Genomic DNA, 19,921 nt, shown 5'->3' with positions numbered 1-19,921 from the left:
TTCCTCACATCTGAGGGTTTGTTCGAAAATCTTGTTTTGCCCTTCGGTTTAACCGATGCCCCAGCAGTCTTTCAGAATTTTATCAATTTTGTGTTCTCTGACTTTATTGGACGTTTTGTGGTAATACAGTATATCTTGATGATATCCTCATATATTCATCTGATAAGCAAACCCATCTTGATCATCTGCGTTAGTTCTCCTGCTGCTCAGGGAGAATTAACTCTTCGCTAAATTGGAAAAATTCTAGCTTTTTGTTCAGGAACTGTCATTTTTAGGGTTCATTGTTTCAGAGGAGGGGTTTCACATGGATCCCAAGAAGGTTCAGGCCATCATTGACTGGGCTCAGCCCCGAGATTTGAAGGATTGCAGCGCTTCTTGGGATTCGCTAATTACTATCGAAGGTTTATCAAAGGGTTTTCACAGGTGGTCAAACCCCTCACTGATCTGACACGAAAAGGGGTGGATGTTAAAAATTGGTCTAATGCAGCCGAAGCATCTTTTCTGTCATTAAAAGAGAGTTTCATGTCTGCTCCAGTTCTGGTCCAACCAGATACGTCTAAACCTTTTATTGTTGAGGTGGATGCTTTGGAGGTGGGGGTGGGGGCAGTGTTGTCACAAGAGCCCGCTTTCTCTCCGGCTGAGAAAAACTATGATGTGGTCAATCGTGAGCTTCTTGCTGTTAGACTGGCTTTTAAATTATGGAGGCATTTTTTGGAGTGTGCTACCCATCCTAATTACTGTGGTGACTGACCATAAGAACCTGGCTTACATTGAATAGGCCAAAAGTTTGACCCCTAGGCAGGTCAGGTGGTCACTTTTTTTTCTTGGGTCCAGATCTCAATTAAGTTTCAGCCGGGATCTAAGAAAATTAAGGCTGATGCTCTGTCTCGGAGTTTGGATCCGATGTCTCCTCCAGACCCTCCATCCTCCATTCTTCAACCAGGGGTGGTGGTGGCTGACATTTCATCTGAGCTGCAACGGAAGTTTCTAGAGGCTCAGTCTCAAGCATCCAGCTCTAAGCCTGAGGGTAAATTGTTTATTCCGGTGCAAATGCATCTCAGGCTTCTCAGTGAGTTCCATGAGTCAGCTTTGAATGGACACCCTGGGATCTCGGCTACCCAGGGGGCCATTGTGAGGGTTTTTTGGTGGCCCTCGTTTGCTACTGATGTTGGAAAATTTGTGTCTACTTGTGGGGTTTGTACATGAGCTCTCATAACCGGCCAACCGGGGAATTGGTGCCTTTGCCAATTCCTGATAGACCATGGACCCACCTGTCCATGGATTTTATCACCAATCTCCCTCCATCCAGGGGCAATACTGTGGTGTGGGTGGTGGTGGACAGGTTTTCTAAGCAAGCTCATTTTATACCTTTGTCTGCCTTGCCCTCTGCGGAAACTTTGTCTAGGCTGTTTGTGCAGCATGTGGTCCGTTTGCATGAAGTGCCGTTGAATGTGGTGTCTGACCATGGTGTGCAGTTCGTTTCCAAGTTCTGGAGGGCGTTCTGTAAAAGTTTGGGTATTACCTTGTCCTTCTGCTCCGCATACCATCCGAAGACCAATGGTCAGATGGGGCGAACCAATCAATCCTTGGAGCAAATTCGCCATTGTTTGTCCACTTCTAGACAGGATGATTGGTATGATATGTTGCCGTTGGCTGAGTTTGCATTTAACAATCGTGTGAATCAGTCCACTGGTATGTCCCATTTCCTGGAAAACTATGGTTTTAGTCCACATTTCGGGGAGTTCTCACGTTTGAACTCCGGGTGTCCGGGGCTCGATGGGGCGGTACGGCATTTGAAAGAATTATGGCAGGTGATCCAAATGAACATCGAGAAAGCTCAGAGGAAGTATAATTTCTTTGCAGATAATAGATGGGTTGTGGGACCAGTGTTCTGGGTTGGGGAGACTGTGTGGTTGTCTCCTCAGTACATTAAACTTAAGGTACCAGCAGCTAAATTGTGGCCTAAATTTATTGGCCGGTATGAAATCACTGAGGTCATTAATCCTGTGACATTTAGGTTGCGGCTTCCACCTTCCTTCAAGATCACCAATGTTTTTCATAAGGCTCTTCTGAAACCGTTGGGGGCAGTGAAGGAAGAGACTCGACTTTGGCTGAACCGGTCTTGGTGGATGGTCACATGGAGTACGAGGTGAGGTGCATTGTGGTTCCCCATTGGGTTTGCCGTGCCTTGCAGTATTTGGTACATTGGAAAGAGTATGATCCAGAGGATCACTCGTGAGTCCCGGCTCATTCCGTCCAAGCTGATCGTTTTGTCTGGTCGTTTCATGTCAGGTATCCTGGGAAACCAGGGGGTCTGGTGGCCCTCTGTTGAGAGGGGGCCACTGTCATGACACAGGATGGGTTTTTTTCTCCCGTCCTGGTCGGGTAGGGTTAAACTTGTTTGGCCTCGCTTTGTTTCAGGGTGAGCTATTTAGGTCTGCGGTTAGCCTGATTCTGTGTCAGTGATTCTTTTGCTTGCCCAGCTTGAGTTGTTGATCCAGGGTATCATTCAGATATCATTGTGCCTCTGTGTGCTTGTGTTTCCTGTGTACGACCCGGCTTAGTCTCTGTTTCTGACTCGTGAGTCGGTACTGCTCTGTATTCTCTACTTCTGACCCCCGGCTCTGTCTCTGACCACTCTCTGTCTTGCTCTTTTGTCCTGCGCTCCTGTCCGGCTACTGACCTTGGCTTGTCCCTCACCATCCTTCTGTCTTGTCCCTGGCTTCTGCTCATCTTCCCGACTTCTGATCTCGGCTTGCCTGTCTATGTATCCAGCGTTCACCCAGCTGTTGGCTCTCGTCCATTCTGGGAGTTTAGCACCACCCCCCGATGCCTTCCCGACAGCACGTGATCTGCCAGGTCCTGCTCCGCTTTTCCTTGCGCACTGCGGTGTCCGTGCATCCCCTAGCTATCCTGCATTTCACATGCAGCAACCCATAGTAAGACACACAGTGTGTGTGCGTGTCTTTACACAGATGCCACAAAAGACGCTTCAGGAACAGTACCTTCTTAAAGACATTATGTGTAGATACTCGAAAGGAGTTGACACAGACATGGCACCTAACAAGTTGTCTCTCGACCTCTGGTCAAGTGTCAGGCAGTGTCAAAGATAACTGCAGGCTCCACAACCTGTCCTATTGTGCTGTTGTGGTTGTCTGTGAGGCATACCCTCTAAACACATTCTGTCCTGACAGACATGAGAAGGTGAGTATGTACTGTTTTTTTTTTACTTTTACAATGGTAACCAGGGTAAATACCGGGTTACTAAGCGCGGCCCTGCGCTTAGTAACCCGATGTTTACCCTGGTTACAAGTGAACACATCGCTGGATCGTTATCACACACGCCGATCCAGCGATGACAGCGGGTGAGCAGCGACGAAATAAAGGTCTGGACTTCTAGCTCCGACCAGCGATATCACAGCAGGATCCAGATCACTGCTGCGTGTCAAACACAACGAAATCGCTATCCAGGACGCTGCAACGTCACTGCAACGTCACGGATCGTTGTCGTTCTCGTTGAGTGTGACGGTACTTTAAGATTCAGCCTGCAATCTACATCCCTGCATACATTTTCAGACCCTTGATATATAGTGTACAGCCTGCTCTTCGTTTTTCTTTTTGTGGGCATGACATGCCAGAAATATATGCTGAATGTGTGTGTCCAGATTGTCTAATATCTTTTCAAACTTCTCACGTACCAGCCCGCTTCATTCTACCGTAGGAGTGATTTTATCTTCATGTTCCTTCATCTTTAGCCTAAGACTATTTCTTCATTTCTCTATAAGAGCATAGATGCTTTCCTGTCTTTTCGTACTCAGATCAGATGTTTTTGCCCTTGCCCTCCTATATTTAAGGCCTAATTCACTGGTCAGTGTTTTTCTTCTGTTTGTTGTCCATGTTTTCCATGTACAGAACATGGATGTGAAATTATTTGAAACTTTCAATCAATTTTTTTTTATGTGCAAGAAAAAAAGATGTCGCATGGATGTTAAAATTACACTTTTACATGACAAAAAGAAGAAAAAAGAAAAAAAAATTGTGCAGACACAAAATGAACACATACCAGAGAGAAGGGATAGAGGAGAGGAAGTGGCCATAGCTGATAGCAGAGCTCTAATGGATTTGTGTTAAAATTTGAGTAGCCAGCTAGGTGAAGGACATACACATAGCCTGGAGCAACAAAATTGTAGAACATTTTTTTTAAGATTATTAAGAAAACCACTTCTAAAGGTGGCTACAGGACACATAGTTGATGGAAGTATGTATCATAAAGGTCATTGTCCTCTGTGATGTAAACCTGGAGGAATGCAATCGTGCACATAGTACACATAGTACTAAGGAGCTTTTTTGTGCTTCTTGGTAAGGTTTAAGGGCAGCCTGAGAGATGGGAGGGTCTGGCTGTCCACATACCCCACCTCTGGATGTGGTTCACATGATAAAATGGAGACTTTTTGTTTGACACATGGCCTGTGTTTGGAGGTGAAAAAACCTCCCGTGTGATGTCTCCAGACTGAGCTGGTATGCTGGATGCTATCCAACCTGTGTGTCCTGGACTGTGTCTAAAGTGACTTTGTTGGAACTATTAACATTGCTTTGCCTGCACTGAAAGAATGTTTATTTTCCTTTGATTGCGTCTAGTTTATGAAGCACTGATAAACCAGGCTGGACATTTAAATGGAAACAGTCCTGTGTTACGCACCCAAGTGAGTCGCATTCCCACAAAGTGTATTTCATATTTACGACCCATTTAGACAGGCTGACCATGAAAGTTAAATTACCGCTGATTGGCTATGCATAACTGTTTAGACAAGCCAACCATAATTCTATTCCCACAGAATAATCATTTATACAATCATTCTGCATACAAAGAATATTATCGTTATGGGTAAGACAACTCCTGTTTACACAGAACAATGCGCTGCTGAGAATGATGATTGTATGGCTCTTTTAGATATGCTGATAATCAAATGTGAGGGTTTGTTAGAACGCTTGTTCACCAATTGAGTAAACATGCTGGCAATCACAACGTACAAGCAAAATGCTTCTTAATTGAGTGATTGGATGGTTCATGCTAGCATTAAAATCATCATTCTCGGTAGCATATATTCCTGTGTAAACAGGTCATGTGCTGCCTTTAACAATGATATTATTGTGACAGAATATGATCGTTCTGTGCACATAGAATTTGGGTTGGCCGATCTAAACAGGCCATTATACTATCATTGCTCTACTTGTATCTAGCCGATTGGAGGTCATTTGAAGGCTGCAGTTGACTAGACTTTATGGGCCGTTAATGTCTGCATGATTGTATAGCTGATTGATTGGGAGATTGCTGGCATGTTTACACAAGCTGATAATTGGCAAACAAGTATTATAGGGAATGTTCATTAATGGCTTGTCTAAAAAAAAACCTTTACAAACCAAAGAACAATAAAAAACTTTGTGCAAAAAGTAAAATTGAGCTTGAAATAGTTCTAAACATTTAGCAGTGAGTAAATAACTGTTCTTGCCCAATAGTTCCAGTCTCTGAAAAATCAACTGATTCTTGCTACAATAGAAATCTGAACATTTTCTGCACACAGATGTTTTAGCATGAATGCATCAAAAGACATATTAAATGCAATGCCCTCCAAAGTTATGTTTTAGTACCTATCAAGTGTCCCAAAATGGTTATTTGACAACAAGGGAAAGATCAGACTGAACAGCAACCTAACAATTTGTCAATAAATTTAATATTTTCCTCAACTAAAGCTGCGTGTCATAACGCGAAGTGCGTTCTGCAGTGTAACCTATGATTGATTGGAAAGAGAATGAACAATTACTGTGAAAACAATCAAGATAGGTGAAATTTCTTACCTGAAAAGACCCGGCATGATCAGCTTCTTTTTCACCATCTTTACCCTCCTTTAGTGCAATGAGTGTAAATCCTCTAAAGTAGGCAGGTGTAGCAGCAGCGAGAGTTACTGAAATATAAAGACAATACATAAAGAATGAGCTGTACTGTACAGTGGTCTACAGAAAGTAGCACAGAACATGTGGAGGTATGAGGGGCGCTATACAGTATGGTTGGCGTCAAATGCACTATGTCATTGTTACACTTCATCATCCTGATCCAACAATAATATATTTCTACACTGCCGGAAATCTTCACCAGTGTGTTTCATGACAATCAACATTTGTATTATTTTAAGAAATCAGAAGAGATGTACAAAATTAGTTGCAGAAAGAAGCCCAACTTGTAGTTTCTAGGTTTCAATAAAAAAACTGCAGATTATAAGAAAGAAAAGGGGAAGTTCACAAGAGCGTGTGAAACATCTGTCGGATTTTCATCCAGAAAAGTAGGACAATTTTTTTTCTCACTCAAGGGGGGAGTCTCACCTGATTTTCAATGCATACTGGGATTTTTTTCACATGCAGGTTGAGACAGTAAAAAAAAATCATTTATCTCCACTGCCTTATTGAATAGCATCAATTTGAGTGTGTTCCGTTTAAAGGAAAGCACTGGGACAGAAAATACACTTTGTGGCACGAGCACTACAAGTGATATGCCAACAGCAGTTCTCAACCTAAATGCAAGTTGTTTTTTCCGAGGCATGGCTTAATCATTTTTTGCATTTATGTTTTTGTCTCCCCTTCTAGCTATAACTTTTACATTTTTCTATCAACATAGCTGAATAATGGCTTTCTTTTGAATGACCTCATTCACTTTACTTGTAATATACAGTCCTGTCCCCTTCGCAAAAAAGCACTCCCAACGTTTACCCCACCATGCTTCACTGTTGGGACAGTGTTCTTTGGGTTATACTCATCCTTCTTTTTCCTCCAAACATGGCTAGTGGAACTGAAACCAAAAAGATCTATTTTGGTCTCATTTGACTGTATGATCTTCTCCCATGCCTCCTCTGGATCACCCAGATGGTCACTGGCTAACTTCAAACAGACCTGGACATGTGCTGGCATAAGCATGGGGACCCTGCAGGATTTTAATCCATGAAGACATAGTGTTACTAATGGTAATGTTTGAGACTGTGGTCACAGCTCTCTTCAGGTCATTGACCAGGTCCTCTCATGTAGTTCTGGGTTGATTAATGACCATTTTCAAGCATCCAGACGCGATCTTACATGGCTATCCAGATCGAGGAAGATTGACAGCCATCTTGTGTTTCTTCCATTTTCTAATAATTGTGCCAAGAGTTGTTGACTTCTCACCACGCTACTTGCCTATTATCCTGCAGCCCATCCCAGCCTTGTGCAATTTTACAATTTTGTCCCTAGTGTCCTTAGACAGCTCTTTTGTGTTGGCCATGGTAAAGAGGTTGGAGTGTTATTGAGTATGTGTACAGGTTCTTTTATACAGGTAACGAGTTCACACTGGTGCAATTAATATAGGTAAGGAGTGCAGAATAAGAGGGCTTCTTAAAGAAAAACTAACAGGTCAGTGAGAGACAATTCTTGATGGTTGGTAGGTGATCGAATACTTATTTCATCCAATAAAATGCAATTTAACCCCTTTCTGCCATCGGACGGAATAGAACGTCTGATGGCAGAACCCCCCGCATTGATGTAGGTTCTGGCGGTGAGCCTGCATCAAAGCCAGGACATGTCAGCTGTTTTGAACAGCTGACATGTGCCCGCAATAGGCGAGGGTGGAATTGCGATCCACACACACCTATTAACTAGTGCCTCTGTCAAACTCTGACAGCGGCATTTAACTAGCGCTTCTGTAACACCCCAGGTAACCAGTTGTTACAGTGATGTTGCTTTCCTTTCGGGGAGGGTGATATCATGTTTGGAGGTAAGGAGGATTCCCTTTACCAGGTAACGCACCTACCTACAACACATTCTGAATCCAGGCCAGAAGGGGGAGCTCAGGACCCGGATTCAGGGGAGCTTCCTGTTGTGAATTCTATTTTTGGGCTCCCTCTAGTGGTCACAAGCGGTACTGTGTAGTGTCGTCTTTCTGCAGGTTGGCTGCATCAGCTGGTTCGTTATCCTTGGTTGGTTTCCTATTTAGCTCACCTGGAGACTCAGTTCCTTGCCTGCTATCAATGTATTCAGTGCTCTTCAGATTCCTTGTGTCTACCTTGCTCCCAGTCTCTCCAAGACAAGCTAAGTTTTTGTTTGATCCTTTTTTGATTATCAGTGTTCATTATGTTTTTAGTCCAGCTCGCTAAAATGTTATGTCCTCGCTTGCTGGTTGCTCTAGGGGACTGAGTTTCTCCCCCCACACCGTTAGTTGGTGTGCGGGTTCTTGAAATCTCTGAGTGGATATTTTGTAAGGGTTTTTTTACTGACCGCATAGATTCCCTTTTCTATTTTCTGCTATCTAGCATTAGTGGGCCTCATTTGCTGAATCTGCTTTCACCCCTGTGTATGTGCCTTCCTCTTACCTCACCGTTATTATCTGTTGGGGGCTTCTATATCTTTGGGGATTATTTCTCTGGAGGCAAGAGAGGTCTTTTCTTTCTCTCTAGGGGTAGTTAGTTCCACAGGCTGGCTCGAAACGTCTAGGATTTTTAGGCACGTTCACCGGCTACTTCTAGTGTGTTTGGATAGGTTCAGATTTGCGGTCAGTCCAGTTTGCCACCTCCCTAGAGCTTGTCCTATGTTTGTTACTTAGCTGGAGTAATTTGTGATCCTCAACCACTAAGGATCATAACAGCTTCTCCAGCTTTAAGTGTTCTGGTCTGGAGGAGGAGTTAGTCAGTTGGTCCAGCCAGAGCAGACAGTTCAGTCTAGAGCAGACAGTGAAAGGAGAGGAGTGGAGAGAAGACAGCAGAGCTCTGCAGCCAGGACTGAGCTGCAGCTCCAGGAAAGGAAGTGAATCTGAGGGGTTGAATGTAGTGAAGCATCAGAGGAAAGAAACACAGGAGAAGGAAAGGGGCTCAGATGGGAACTGTGACTGGGCACCCTCAGAGCCGAAGCGCAGGAATCAGGCACCGGGAGCCCAAGGCTGTGTTGTACTCCAGGTCGCACGGCAGAACTAGAGGGCATATGACTTTGTTATTTGCCTGCACTCACACCTGAAGGTGCAGCAGTACACTAAGAGCCCAGGTCGTGATAGAGACTGTTGTGATTCGGTTCATGGGCTCCCCCGGTGGTCTCTTGTGGTACTGGTGTCCTGCAAGCTTTGCCTTCTCAGTTCACCTGTTCCTATCAGGATGTGGGAGTATCCTATTTAACCTTGCTCCTCAGTCATTCTTATGCTGGCCATCAATGTATCCAGAGTGATTCTGTTGCATGTTCCTGCTCTCAGTTTTCTGCTCAGCTAAGTTGGACACTTTAGTCCTTAAGTCTATTTTTGTATGTTTTGTCCAGTTTGCACTTATGTGAATCTCTGCAGCTGGAAGCTCTTGTTGTGCTGAAATTACTACTCCAGTGGCATGAGTTGTCACATGAGTTAAGGTAATTTCAGGATGGTGTTTTGAAGGGTTTTGCAGCTGACCGCGAAGTCCGCTGTTGTATCTTTCTGCTATTTAGTTAGCGGGCCTCTCTGTGCTAAATCTGCTTTCATACTACGTGTGTCTTTTCATCTGCTCTCACCGTTATTATATGTGGGGGGCTGCTATCTCCTGTGGGGACATTCTCTGGAGGCAAGCCAGGACTGTGTTTTCTTCTACCAGGGGTAGTTAGTTCTCCGGCTGGCGCACGGCATCTAGAGACAACGCAGGAATGCCTCCTGGCTACTTCTAGTGTGGAGTGTAGGTTTAGCATCGCGGTCAGCTCTAGTTTCCATCACCCGAGAGCTTGTCCGTTTATTCTATGCTTCTGATGTTTCCTTGCCATTGGAAACCATAACAGTATGGCCAGCCCAAATGTTTAATCTATAGGCTGAAGCAGGAGAGAAAAGGAACTGTGTGAAACCTTTTTTTTTTTTTTTTTTTTTTTTTCTTTCCTTCCTCTGAAGTTGCACTCCAGCTCTAATTGTAGTCTCCTGTTTTCCTCTCCTCTTAACCCCTGAATGGCTCAGACTTTATCTGTTGAAATATGGATCCCCAGAGTCTGGCTACCAATTTGAATAATCTTGCCTCTAAAGTTCAGAATATACAAGATTTTTTGATACATGCTCCTCGGTCTGAACCTAAAATTCCTATACCGGAGTTTTTTTCTGGAGATCGATCTTGTTTTCTAAATTTTAAATACAATTGTAAATTGTTTCTTTCGCTGAGATCTCATTCTGCTGGAGATCCTGCCCAGCAAGTAAAAATTGTTATTTCTTTACTGCGGGGTGACCCCCAAAATTGGGCATTTTCATTGGCACCAGGGGATCCTGCGTTGCTCAATGTGGATGCGTTTTTTCTGGCTTTGGGGTTGCTTTATGAGGAACCAAATTTGGAGATTCAGGCTGAGAAAGCCCTAATAGCCCTCTCTCAGGGGCAAGATGAAGCCGAAATATATTGCCAAAAATTTCAAAAATGGTCTGTGCTTACTCAGTGGAATGAGTGCGCTCTGGCGGCAATTTTCAGAGAAGGTCTCTCTGATGCTGTAAAAGACGTCATGGTGGGGTTTCCTGCGCCTACTGGTCTGAATGAGTCCATGACAATGGCAATTCAGATTGATCGGCGTTTACGGGAACGCAAACCTGTGCACCAGTTGGCGGTGTCTTCTGAAGAGGCACCACAGAGTATGCAATGTGATAGCTTTCTGTCCAGAAGCGAACAACAGATTTATAGGCGCAAAAATCATTTGTGCTTCTATTGTGGAAATTCTACTCATGTTATATCAGCATGCTCTAAACGAACAAAGAAAGTTGATAAATCCTCTGCTATTGGCACTTTGCACTCCAAGTTTATTTTGTCTGTAACTCTAATTTGTTCGTTATCTTCTATTGTTGCGGATGCGTATGTGGATTCTGGCGCCGCTTTGAGTCTTATGGATTGGTCCTTTGCCAGGCGCTGTGGGTTTGATCTAGAGCCTCTGGAAGTTCCTATACCTTTAAAGGGTATTGATTCTACACCATTGGCTAGTAATAAACCACAATACTGGACAAAAGTGACTATGCGTATGACTCCAGACCATCAAGAGGTGATTCGCTTCCTTGTACTGTATAATCTACATGATGTGTTGGTGCTGGGATTGCCATGGTTGCAAACTCATAACCCAGTCCTTGACTGGAAAACAATGTCTGTACTAAGCTGGGGATGTCAGGGAAATCATGGGGACACATCTTTGGTCTCCATTGCTTCATCTATTCCCTCTGAAATTCCTGAGTTTTTGTCTGATTATCGTGAGGTTTTTGAGGAATCTACTCTTAATTCTCTTCCTCCTCACAGAGATTGCGATTGCGCCATAGATTTGATCCCTGGCAGTAAATTTCCTAAGGGTCGTCTATTCAATCTGTCTGTACCTGAACATGCTGCCATGCGAGAGTATATTAGGGAGTCCTTGGAAAAGGGACATATTCGTCCTTCTTCGTCTCCTCTTGGAGCGGGGTTCTTTTTCGTAGCTAAAAGCGATGGTTCTTTGAGACCTTGTATTGATTATAGACTCTTGAATAAGATCACAGTCAAGTATCAGTATCCTTTGCCATTGCGGACAGATTTATTTGCTCGCATTGAGGGGGCGAAGTGGTTCTCTAAGATTGATCTTCGCGGTGCGTATAATTTGGTGCGAATTAAGCAGGGGGATGAGTGGAAAACCGCATTTAATACGCAATTTTGAGGGCCATTTTGAGTATTTGGTGATGCCTTTTGGTCTGTCAAATGCCCCTTCGGTCTTTCAGTCTTTTATGCACAATATTTTCCGTGAATATCTGGATAAATTTATGATTGTGTATTTGGACGATATCTTGATTTTTTTGGATGACTGGGAATCTCATGTTCAACAAGTTAGGAGGGTTTTTGCGGACCAATTCTCTGTTTGTTAAAGGTTCAAAGTGTGTTTTTGGGGTTCAGAAGATTTCTTTTTTGGGGTACATTTTTTCCCCCTCTTCTATTGAGATGGATCCTGTGAAGGTTCGGGCTATTTGTGACTGGACGCAACCGACTTCTCTTAAGGGCCTTCAGAAATTTTTGGGCTTTGCTAACTTTTATCGTCGATTCATAACTGGTTTTTCTAGCGTTGTCAGGCCTTTGACTGATTTGACTAAAAAGGGTGCTGATGTTGCCGATTGGTCTCCTGCTGCTGTGGAGGCCTTTCGGGAGCTTAAGCGCCGTTTTTCTTCTGCTCCGGTGTTGTGCCAGCCTGATGTTTCTCTTCCTTTTCAGGTGGAAGTTGATGCTTCCGAGATCGGAGCGGGGGCGGTTTTGTCGCAGAAAAGTTCAGATTGTTCAGTGATGAGACCTTGTGCGTTCTTTTCTCGAAAATTTTCGCCCGCCGAGCGAAATTATGACGTCGGTAATCGGGAGCTTTTGGCAATGAAGTGGGCATTCGAGGAGTGGCGTCATTGGCTTGAGGGTGCTAAACATCAGGTGGTGGTCTTGACTGATCACAAAAATTTGATTTATCTTGAGTCGGCCAGACGTCTGAATCCTAGACAGGCGCGCTGGTCGTTGTTTTTCTCCCGGTTTAATTTTGTGGTTTCGTATCTGCCAGGTACTAAGAATGTGAAGGCGGATGCCCTTTCTAGGAGTTTTGAACCTGATTCCCCTGGTGATTCTAAACCTACGGGTATACTTAAGGATGGGGTGATATTGTCTGCTGTCTTCCCAGACCTGCGACGTGCTTTACAAGAGTTTCAGGCGGATCGGCCTGATCGTTGTCCGCCTGGTAGATTGTTTGTGCCGGATGAGTGGACCAATAGAGTCATCTCGGAGGTTCATTCTTCTGCGTTGGCAGGTCATCCGGGAATTTTTGGTACCAGAGATTTGGTGGCTAGGTCCTTCTGGTGGCCTTCCCTGTCTCGGGACGTGCGTACTTTTGTGCAGTCTTGCGATGTTTGTGCTCGGGCCAAGCCTTGTTGTTCTCGGGCTAGTGGGTTGTTGTTGCCCTTGCCTGTTCCTAAGAGGCCTTGGACACACATCTCTATGGATTTTATTTCTGATCTCCCTGTTTCTCAGAAGATGTCCGTCATTTGGGTGGTGTGTGACCGCTTTTCTAAGATGGTTCATTTGGTGCCCTTGCCCAAGCTGCCTTCCTCATCTGAGTTGGTGCCCCTGTTTTTTCAGAATGTGGTTCGGCTGCATGGTATTCCAGAGAATATCGTTTCCGACAGGGGATCCCAGTTTGTGTCCAGATTTTGGCGGGCCTTTTGTGCCAGGATGGGCATTGATTTGTCTTTTTCGTCTGCATTTCATCCCCAGACAAATGGCCAGACGGAACGTACTAATCAGACCTTGGAGACTTATTTGAGGTGTTTCGTGTCTGCTGATCAGGATGACTGGGTCTCCTTTTTGCCGTTGGCTGAGTTTGCCCTTAATAATCGGGCCAGTTCTGCCACTTTGGTCTCCCCTTTCTTTTGCAATTCAGGGTTCCATCCTCGTTTTTCATCTGGTCAGGTGGAGTCTTCGGATTGTCCTGGAGTGGATACCATGGTGGATAGGTTGCATCGTATTTGGGGGCAGGTGGTGGACAATTTGGAGTTGTCCCAGGAGAAGACTCAACGTTTTGCTAATCGCCATCGTCGTGTTGGTCCTCGTCTTCGTGTTGGGGACTTGGTGTGGTTGTCCTCCCGTTTTGTCCCTATGAGGGTCTCTTCTCCTAAGTTTAAGCCTCGGTTCATCGGTCCTTATAAGATTTTGGAAATTCTTAACCCTGTGTCTTTTCGTTTGGACCTCCCAGCATCCTTTGCTATCCATAATGTCTTCCATCGGTCATTATTGCGGAGGTATGAGGTACCACTTGTGCCTTCTGTTGAGCCTCCTGCTCCTGTGCTGGTTGAGGGTGAATTGGAGTACGTGGTGGAGAAAATCCTGGACTCCCGTGTTTCCAGACGGAGACTTCAATATCTGGTGAAATGGAAGGGCTACGGTCAAGAGGATAATTCTTGGGTTACAGCTTCTGATGTTCATGCTTCTGATTTGGTCCGTGCCTTTCATAGGGCTCATCCAGATCGCCCTGGTGGTTCTTGTGAGGGTTCGGTGCCCCCTCCTTAAGGGGGGGGTACTGTTGTGATTCGGTTCGTGGGCTCCCCCGGTGGTCTCTTGTGGTACTGGTGTCCTGCAAGCTTTGCCTTCTCAGTTCACCTGTTCCTATCAGGATGTGGGAGTATCCTATTTAACCTTGCTCCTCAGTCATTCTAATGCTGGCCATCAATGTATCCAGAGTGATTCTGTTGCATGTTCCTGCTCTCAGTTTTCTGCTCAGCTAAGTTGGACACTTTAGTCCTTAAGTCTATTTTTGTATGTTTTGTCCAGTTTGCACTTATGTGAATCTCTGCAGCTGGAAGCTCTTGTTGGGCTGAAATTACTACTCCAGTGGCATGAGTTGTCACATGAGTTAAGGTAATTTCAGGATGGTGTTTTGAAGGGTTTTGCAGCTGACCGCGAAGTCCTCTGTTGTATCTTTCTGCTATTTAGTTAGCGGGCCTCTCTGTGCTAAATCTGCTTTCATACTACGTGTGTCTTTTCATCTGCTCTCACCGTTATTATATGTGGGGGGCTGCTATCTCCTGTGGGGACATTCTCTGGAGGCAAGCCAGGACTGTGTTTTCTTCTACCAGGGGTAGTTAGTTCTCCGGCTGGCGCGCGGCATCTAGAGACAACGCAGGAATGCCCCCTGGCTACTTCTAGTGTGGAGTGTAGGTTTAGCATCGCGGTCAGCTCTAGTTTCCATCACCCGAGAGCTTGTCCGTTTATTCTATGCTTCTGATGTTTCCTTGCCATTGGAAACCATAACAAGAGACCCTATAAAAAGGCTCACACTGCCCATCATACAGGTAACTGTCCCAGGACAAGAGACAGAGGACTTTGCCAGCAAGCTACAGGCAGCAGAGACCTTGCATACGAGCGCGAGTAGGAAGGCTTATGGACCTCACCTGGGAGAGGGATCTACCTTTGCCTCCAGGCCGGCCGGACCACATCACCACCTGTTCCTGGTACCCTGGACTGTGGACTGCTACCGTCAGTAAACCAGGTAAAGACATTACAACTCTGTGTCCTCCATTTATTTGCCGGCATACACCATCTCTGCCCAGCACACCAGGAGCCCTGGGGACCCCGCTTCACCTGTGGGAAGCATCACTATCTATGCTGCAGTAACATCACCCCAGAGACCCTTTTAAGCAGCGTCGATCACAATCGATCGTGGCGTCACAAACACAAACTTTATTATAACTCCCTTAAAAGACCTTTCCCCTTTTAATTGAGTGCCCAAGGCCACGGACCGGGTCGCAGCCACTGTGACCTCCCCTTTAAATGCGACCGGACCCGGTACCGAGTATCCCCATTGCCCTGGCGGGCGACTCACTTCCGGCCATTGGGTCGGAAATGCGTGCATCGCTGAACCGATGCATCGGCATGACAACCAGAGGTCTCCTGAAGACCTCTACGGTTGCTGATGCCAGATTGCTGTGAGCGCCACCCTGTGGTCGGTGCTCATACCAATACTGTAGTTCACCTACATAGGGGTGATCTGAGCATTGCTCCTATGTAGCAGAGCCGATCAGGCTATGCCAGCTTCTAGCATTCCCATGGAGGCTATTGAAGCATGGCAAAAGTAAAAAAAAAAATGTTTAAAAAAAATCTGAAAAAGAAAATATATAAAAGTTCAAATCACCCCCTTTCACCTCATTTAAAATAAAACAATTTTAAAAAATCAAGAATATACATATATGGCATTGCCGAGTTCAGAATCGCCCGATCTATCAATAAGAAAAAGGATTAACCTGATCGCTAAACGGCGTAGTGAGAAAAAAATGAAATACGCCAGAATTATGCTGCTTTGGTTGCCACGACATTGCATTAACCCCTTCAAGACCTTGCCCTTTTTCGGTTTTGCATTTTCGTTTTTCGCTCCCCTCCTTCCCAGAGCCATAACTTTTTTATTTTTCCGTCAATATGGCCATGTGAGGGCTTGTTTTTTGTGAGACAAGTTGTACTTTTGAACGACATCATTGGTTTTAGCATGTCGTGTACTAGGAACCGGGAAAAAAATTCCAAGTGTGAAAAAAGTGCAATCCCACACTTGTTTTCTGTTTGGCTTTTTTGCTAGGTTCACTAAATGCTGAAACCAACCTGCCATTTTGATTCTCCAGGTCATTATGAGTTCATATAGAAAAACACCATATGCACTACCAGTCGTGGTGCCTTATTAGGGTCCCACACCATATATATAGAAGAAATAAACTTAGGCACTCAACTTATGTAGAATTTGTTTGTGATTTAATGTAGTCATCAAATAAACGTTCGGCCACAATAAACGGCCTTCTTCAGTAACCACGGTTTATCAGAGAAGAAAGTGTAGGTGAACGCGTTTATATATCACCGGCACAACGGCAGAAAGAATCTGTCTAAGGAGAAAATATCCGGACCGGACCGGATGGGAATCCACCGCTAGTTGAGCTGACTAGCGGTGGATTCCTCGTCTTTGCCATACACGCCGGCATGCTGTTTTCTTCTGGGCTTCCTTCATTAACCGGTCACACCAATCCGGATATTTCCCCCTTAGGCCTCTTTCACATTTCAGTCGATTAGGGGCCGTCGCAATACGTCGTTCTGTGCAAAAAACGCATCCTGCAAAGTTGCTCGCAGGATGCGTTTTTTGCACATAGACTTGTATTACCGACGCATCCCGACGTATGGACACATACTATAAACATAAATTAGACGTCAGTAAATTTCCTTACATTTAGGGCCACTCGATCATAAATTTATTTAAACAGGAGAAAAACGAGTCATATTAAGCCTAGATATAATCAAAATATCCTTTATTGCAAGACAAATAGCAATCTTACTTCTGAAATAGATGTACAATACAATACATAAACATTGGTAAATCCACTAGGTAACTAAATAGTGACTACAATGGTGCAACCCATAAACCGAGACACATAGCAGGACATAAGTATTAGGAGGTAATACAAACGATATCCAATGAATATCCAACAGAGAGAAAGGCCCAAAGACTGCAGCACATAAAGGAGTTCAATATTCTTTGCACGGCTAAATTGCCACAGTGAGTACCGCCATCGTGTGCCACATTTGTATGCCCATACTAACTGTGTAAACAAAAAATAAATGTACTAATTACCCATTGGTGATGAAAAGTCCAAACTAGGTCCCGGTCCTGTACCCCAATGCGCGTTTCGCGTTCACGTGTGCAGCTTCCTCAGGGGGCGTGGCTAAATCCGGCTCTCCATCCGGTATATATGCTTGTTTAATTGGAACACATGTGATGTAATGAAGAAAAAGGGGGACGTGCGCGTGCGCTGCGGTGAACCGCAGGTAACTATAGTGTACAGCGCCTCAAGCCTCGATCTCGTCAGACACGGCCGGGTCACATGAGCGGGTCGGCGCCACGCCCACTCCACATGACACCGGACCGTCAGCGAGAAAGAGGGGATCAGAGGCAACTATCATGTGCAAATAGCAATAGAGCTGTGCTAAATAAAGTGCAAGGGTAAATATACATGCTGATACATATACATATGTTAAAAAGTGAAAAAGTGCATGAAAGTGACTAGTACAATGTGCTATATAACCTAGTGATTTAGATCACTTAAAAACAATATAAACACTTTATTTCTGTACTAGTTAAAAGGTTAAAAATGTATAAATCAATGCTTCCATTAGATGTATGATGCTGGAGGTCATATTGGGAGGGGGGGGTTTAGGGCCAATTAACAACCATACAATGCATCTTTGGACATAATGTTATGCACATACGAAGTCCATCCACTTAATAACAATTGTCATATGCGTACATAACTTCCATATGTCATTTTCTTGTAGATGGAACAGTCCGTGAACAGACATCACCACTCCTCCTTCATCCTCCCGCAGGTAAGTAGAATCAATTAGTAATATATTTTCTGCCATATGTTCTTCACCGTCATCTATCACATGGATGCTGACATACATATAAACGCACTGAAATTAAAATAAAAAGAGACCAAATTAAAACCAATGATCAGGGGCAAGGACAGCAAGAAAACCTAAACGCAACCAAAAATTACAAAAATGATGAGAAACCATGTGCTTCATTAAGACCATTAGGCATCATGGTTCCCAAGGTGGAAATCCAGCGACATTCCCTTTGCGCCAAGAGGCGCCTCACATCACCGCCTCTTATGCCACATTGTACGTGATCAATCCCACGTGCCATAAAGGACCTGGGATTGCAATCATGGAATTGTTTGAAGTGGCGTGGTATAGTTTTTAGTTTCACCAACTCAGCAAAATGAGCGTGGCGCCGACCCGCTCATGTGACCCGGCCGTGTCTGACGAGATCGAGGCTTGAGGCGCTGTACACTATAGTTACCTGCGGTTCACCGCAGCGCACGCGCACGTCCCCCTTTTTCGCCATTACATCACATGTGTTCCAATTAAACAAGCATATATACCGGATGGAGAGCCGGATTTAGCCATGCCCCCTGAGGAAGCGGCACACGTGAACGCGAAACGCGCGTTGGGGTACAGGACCGGGACCTAGTTTGGACTTTTCATCACCAATGGGTAATTAGTACATTTATTTTTTGTTTACACAGTTAGTATGGGCATACAAATGTGGCACACGATGGCGGTACTCACTGTGGCAATTTAGCCGTGCAAAGAATATTGAACTCCGTTATGTGCTGCAGTCTTTGGGCCTTTCTCTCTGTTGGATATTCATTGGATATCGTTTGTATTACCTCCTAATACTTATGTCCTGCTATGTGTCTCGGTTTATGGGTTGCACCATTGTAGTCACTATTTAGTTACCTAGTGGATTTACCAATGTTTATGTATTGTATTGTACATCTATTTCAGAAGTAAGATTGCTATTTGTCTTGCAATAAAGGATATTTTGATGGACACATACTAGTTGATAGCGGAGGGTGAATCGCGATTCCACCCGCCGCTATTGCAGGCACATTTCAGCTGTTCAAAACAGCTGACATGTCCCGGCTTTGATGCGGGCCCCAAGTTCCAAACTACATGATAGTCCAGTATCATAATAGTGGTGTGAAACCCTGCAGGCGAGTCCACATTATAACGTACATGTAGAAAAGGACTATCGTAGGAGAGAGCAGTGGCTCAGTCCCAAAGAGTCATTGTAGACTCCCCCATTGCAAAACATGTTAATGGGACACATGGAGGGATCGTTAAGGTGCTGCGCTTCATGGGAATTGACAAAGTACATATGCCATCTAGGGGGGGTGATTTCGACAGGATGCTCCTACAGAGGGAGGCAAGTTGGATATTCTTACTGGACACGTGTCATCCCCGGGGTCTGAATGATCAGCTTAGCTATGGCTGTTTTCTATGATAGGGATCTATCACCCATTAGTAGTATGTCTATCCTTCCTCCCTCTTCCATCTTCCCCTTTGGTCTTCTTTCCAGTCCCTTCCGTTCCCCCACCCCCTTTTCCCATATCCTCCCTTCCATATCAACAATTCTCTCTTTTCTTTCCTTCTTATCCTTATTATTTTATGAATATATCGTTATGTGATATCTACATTTTATGGCCGGTACCGGTATCTCTTGGTTCCTTATCATGGGCCCTAAGCAGGGCAAACTGCCAAAGAAAACAAAATTATATATGTGTTTACAATGACTCTTTGGGACTGAGCCACTGCTCTCTCCTACGATAGTCCTTTTCTACATGTACGTTTAAATGAGGACTCGACTGCAGGGTTTCACACCACTATTATGATACTGGACTATCATGTAGTTTGGAACTCAATTTTTATGCAATTTTGGCTCTGTCTCCTCATAAATTTGTAACGACCGTCTCAATAACTCTCATTCTGACAATTGCGGAATGTAATATGTGTTTATACCTCTATTAGAAACAATGGGCTTATTATGGAGTTTTGCACTTGATCCATCATTAATTGCTCTA

General features: G+C 44.5%; 1 protein-coding gene across 3 annotated transcripts in view; it reads right to left on the bottom strand.

Moving 5' to 3' along the window:
* Positions 1–19,921, bottom strand: part of SPON1 (spondin 1) — a 1,148,287-nt gene that overhangs the window by 960,778 nt on the left and 167,588 nt on the right. For all 3 annotated transcript variants that reach the window (XM_077288119.1, XM_077288120.1, XM_077288121.1), the window contains one exon: positions 5,857–5,963. In XM_077288119.1, the coding sequence (XP_077144234.1) occupies positions 5,857–5,963 (107 nt within the window). The remainder of the gene's footprint in view (positions 1–5,856; positions 5,964–19,921) is intronic.

Source organism: Ranitomeya variabilis, chromosome 2 (genome assembly GCF_051348905.1).
Source record: "Ranitomeya variabilis isolate aRanVar5 chromosome 2, aRanVar5.hap1, whole genome shotgun sequence".
NCBI classification, from domain to species: domain Eukaryota; kingdom Metazoa; phylum Chordata; class Amphibia; order Anura; family Dendrobatidae; genus Ranitomeya; species Ranitomeya variabilis.
This window is presented reverse-complemented; position numbering and strand designations above follow the sequence as displayed.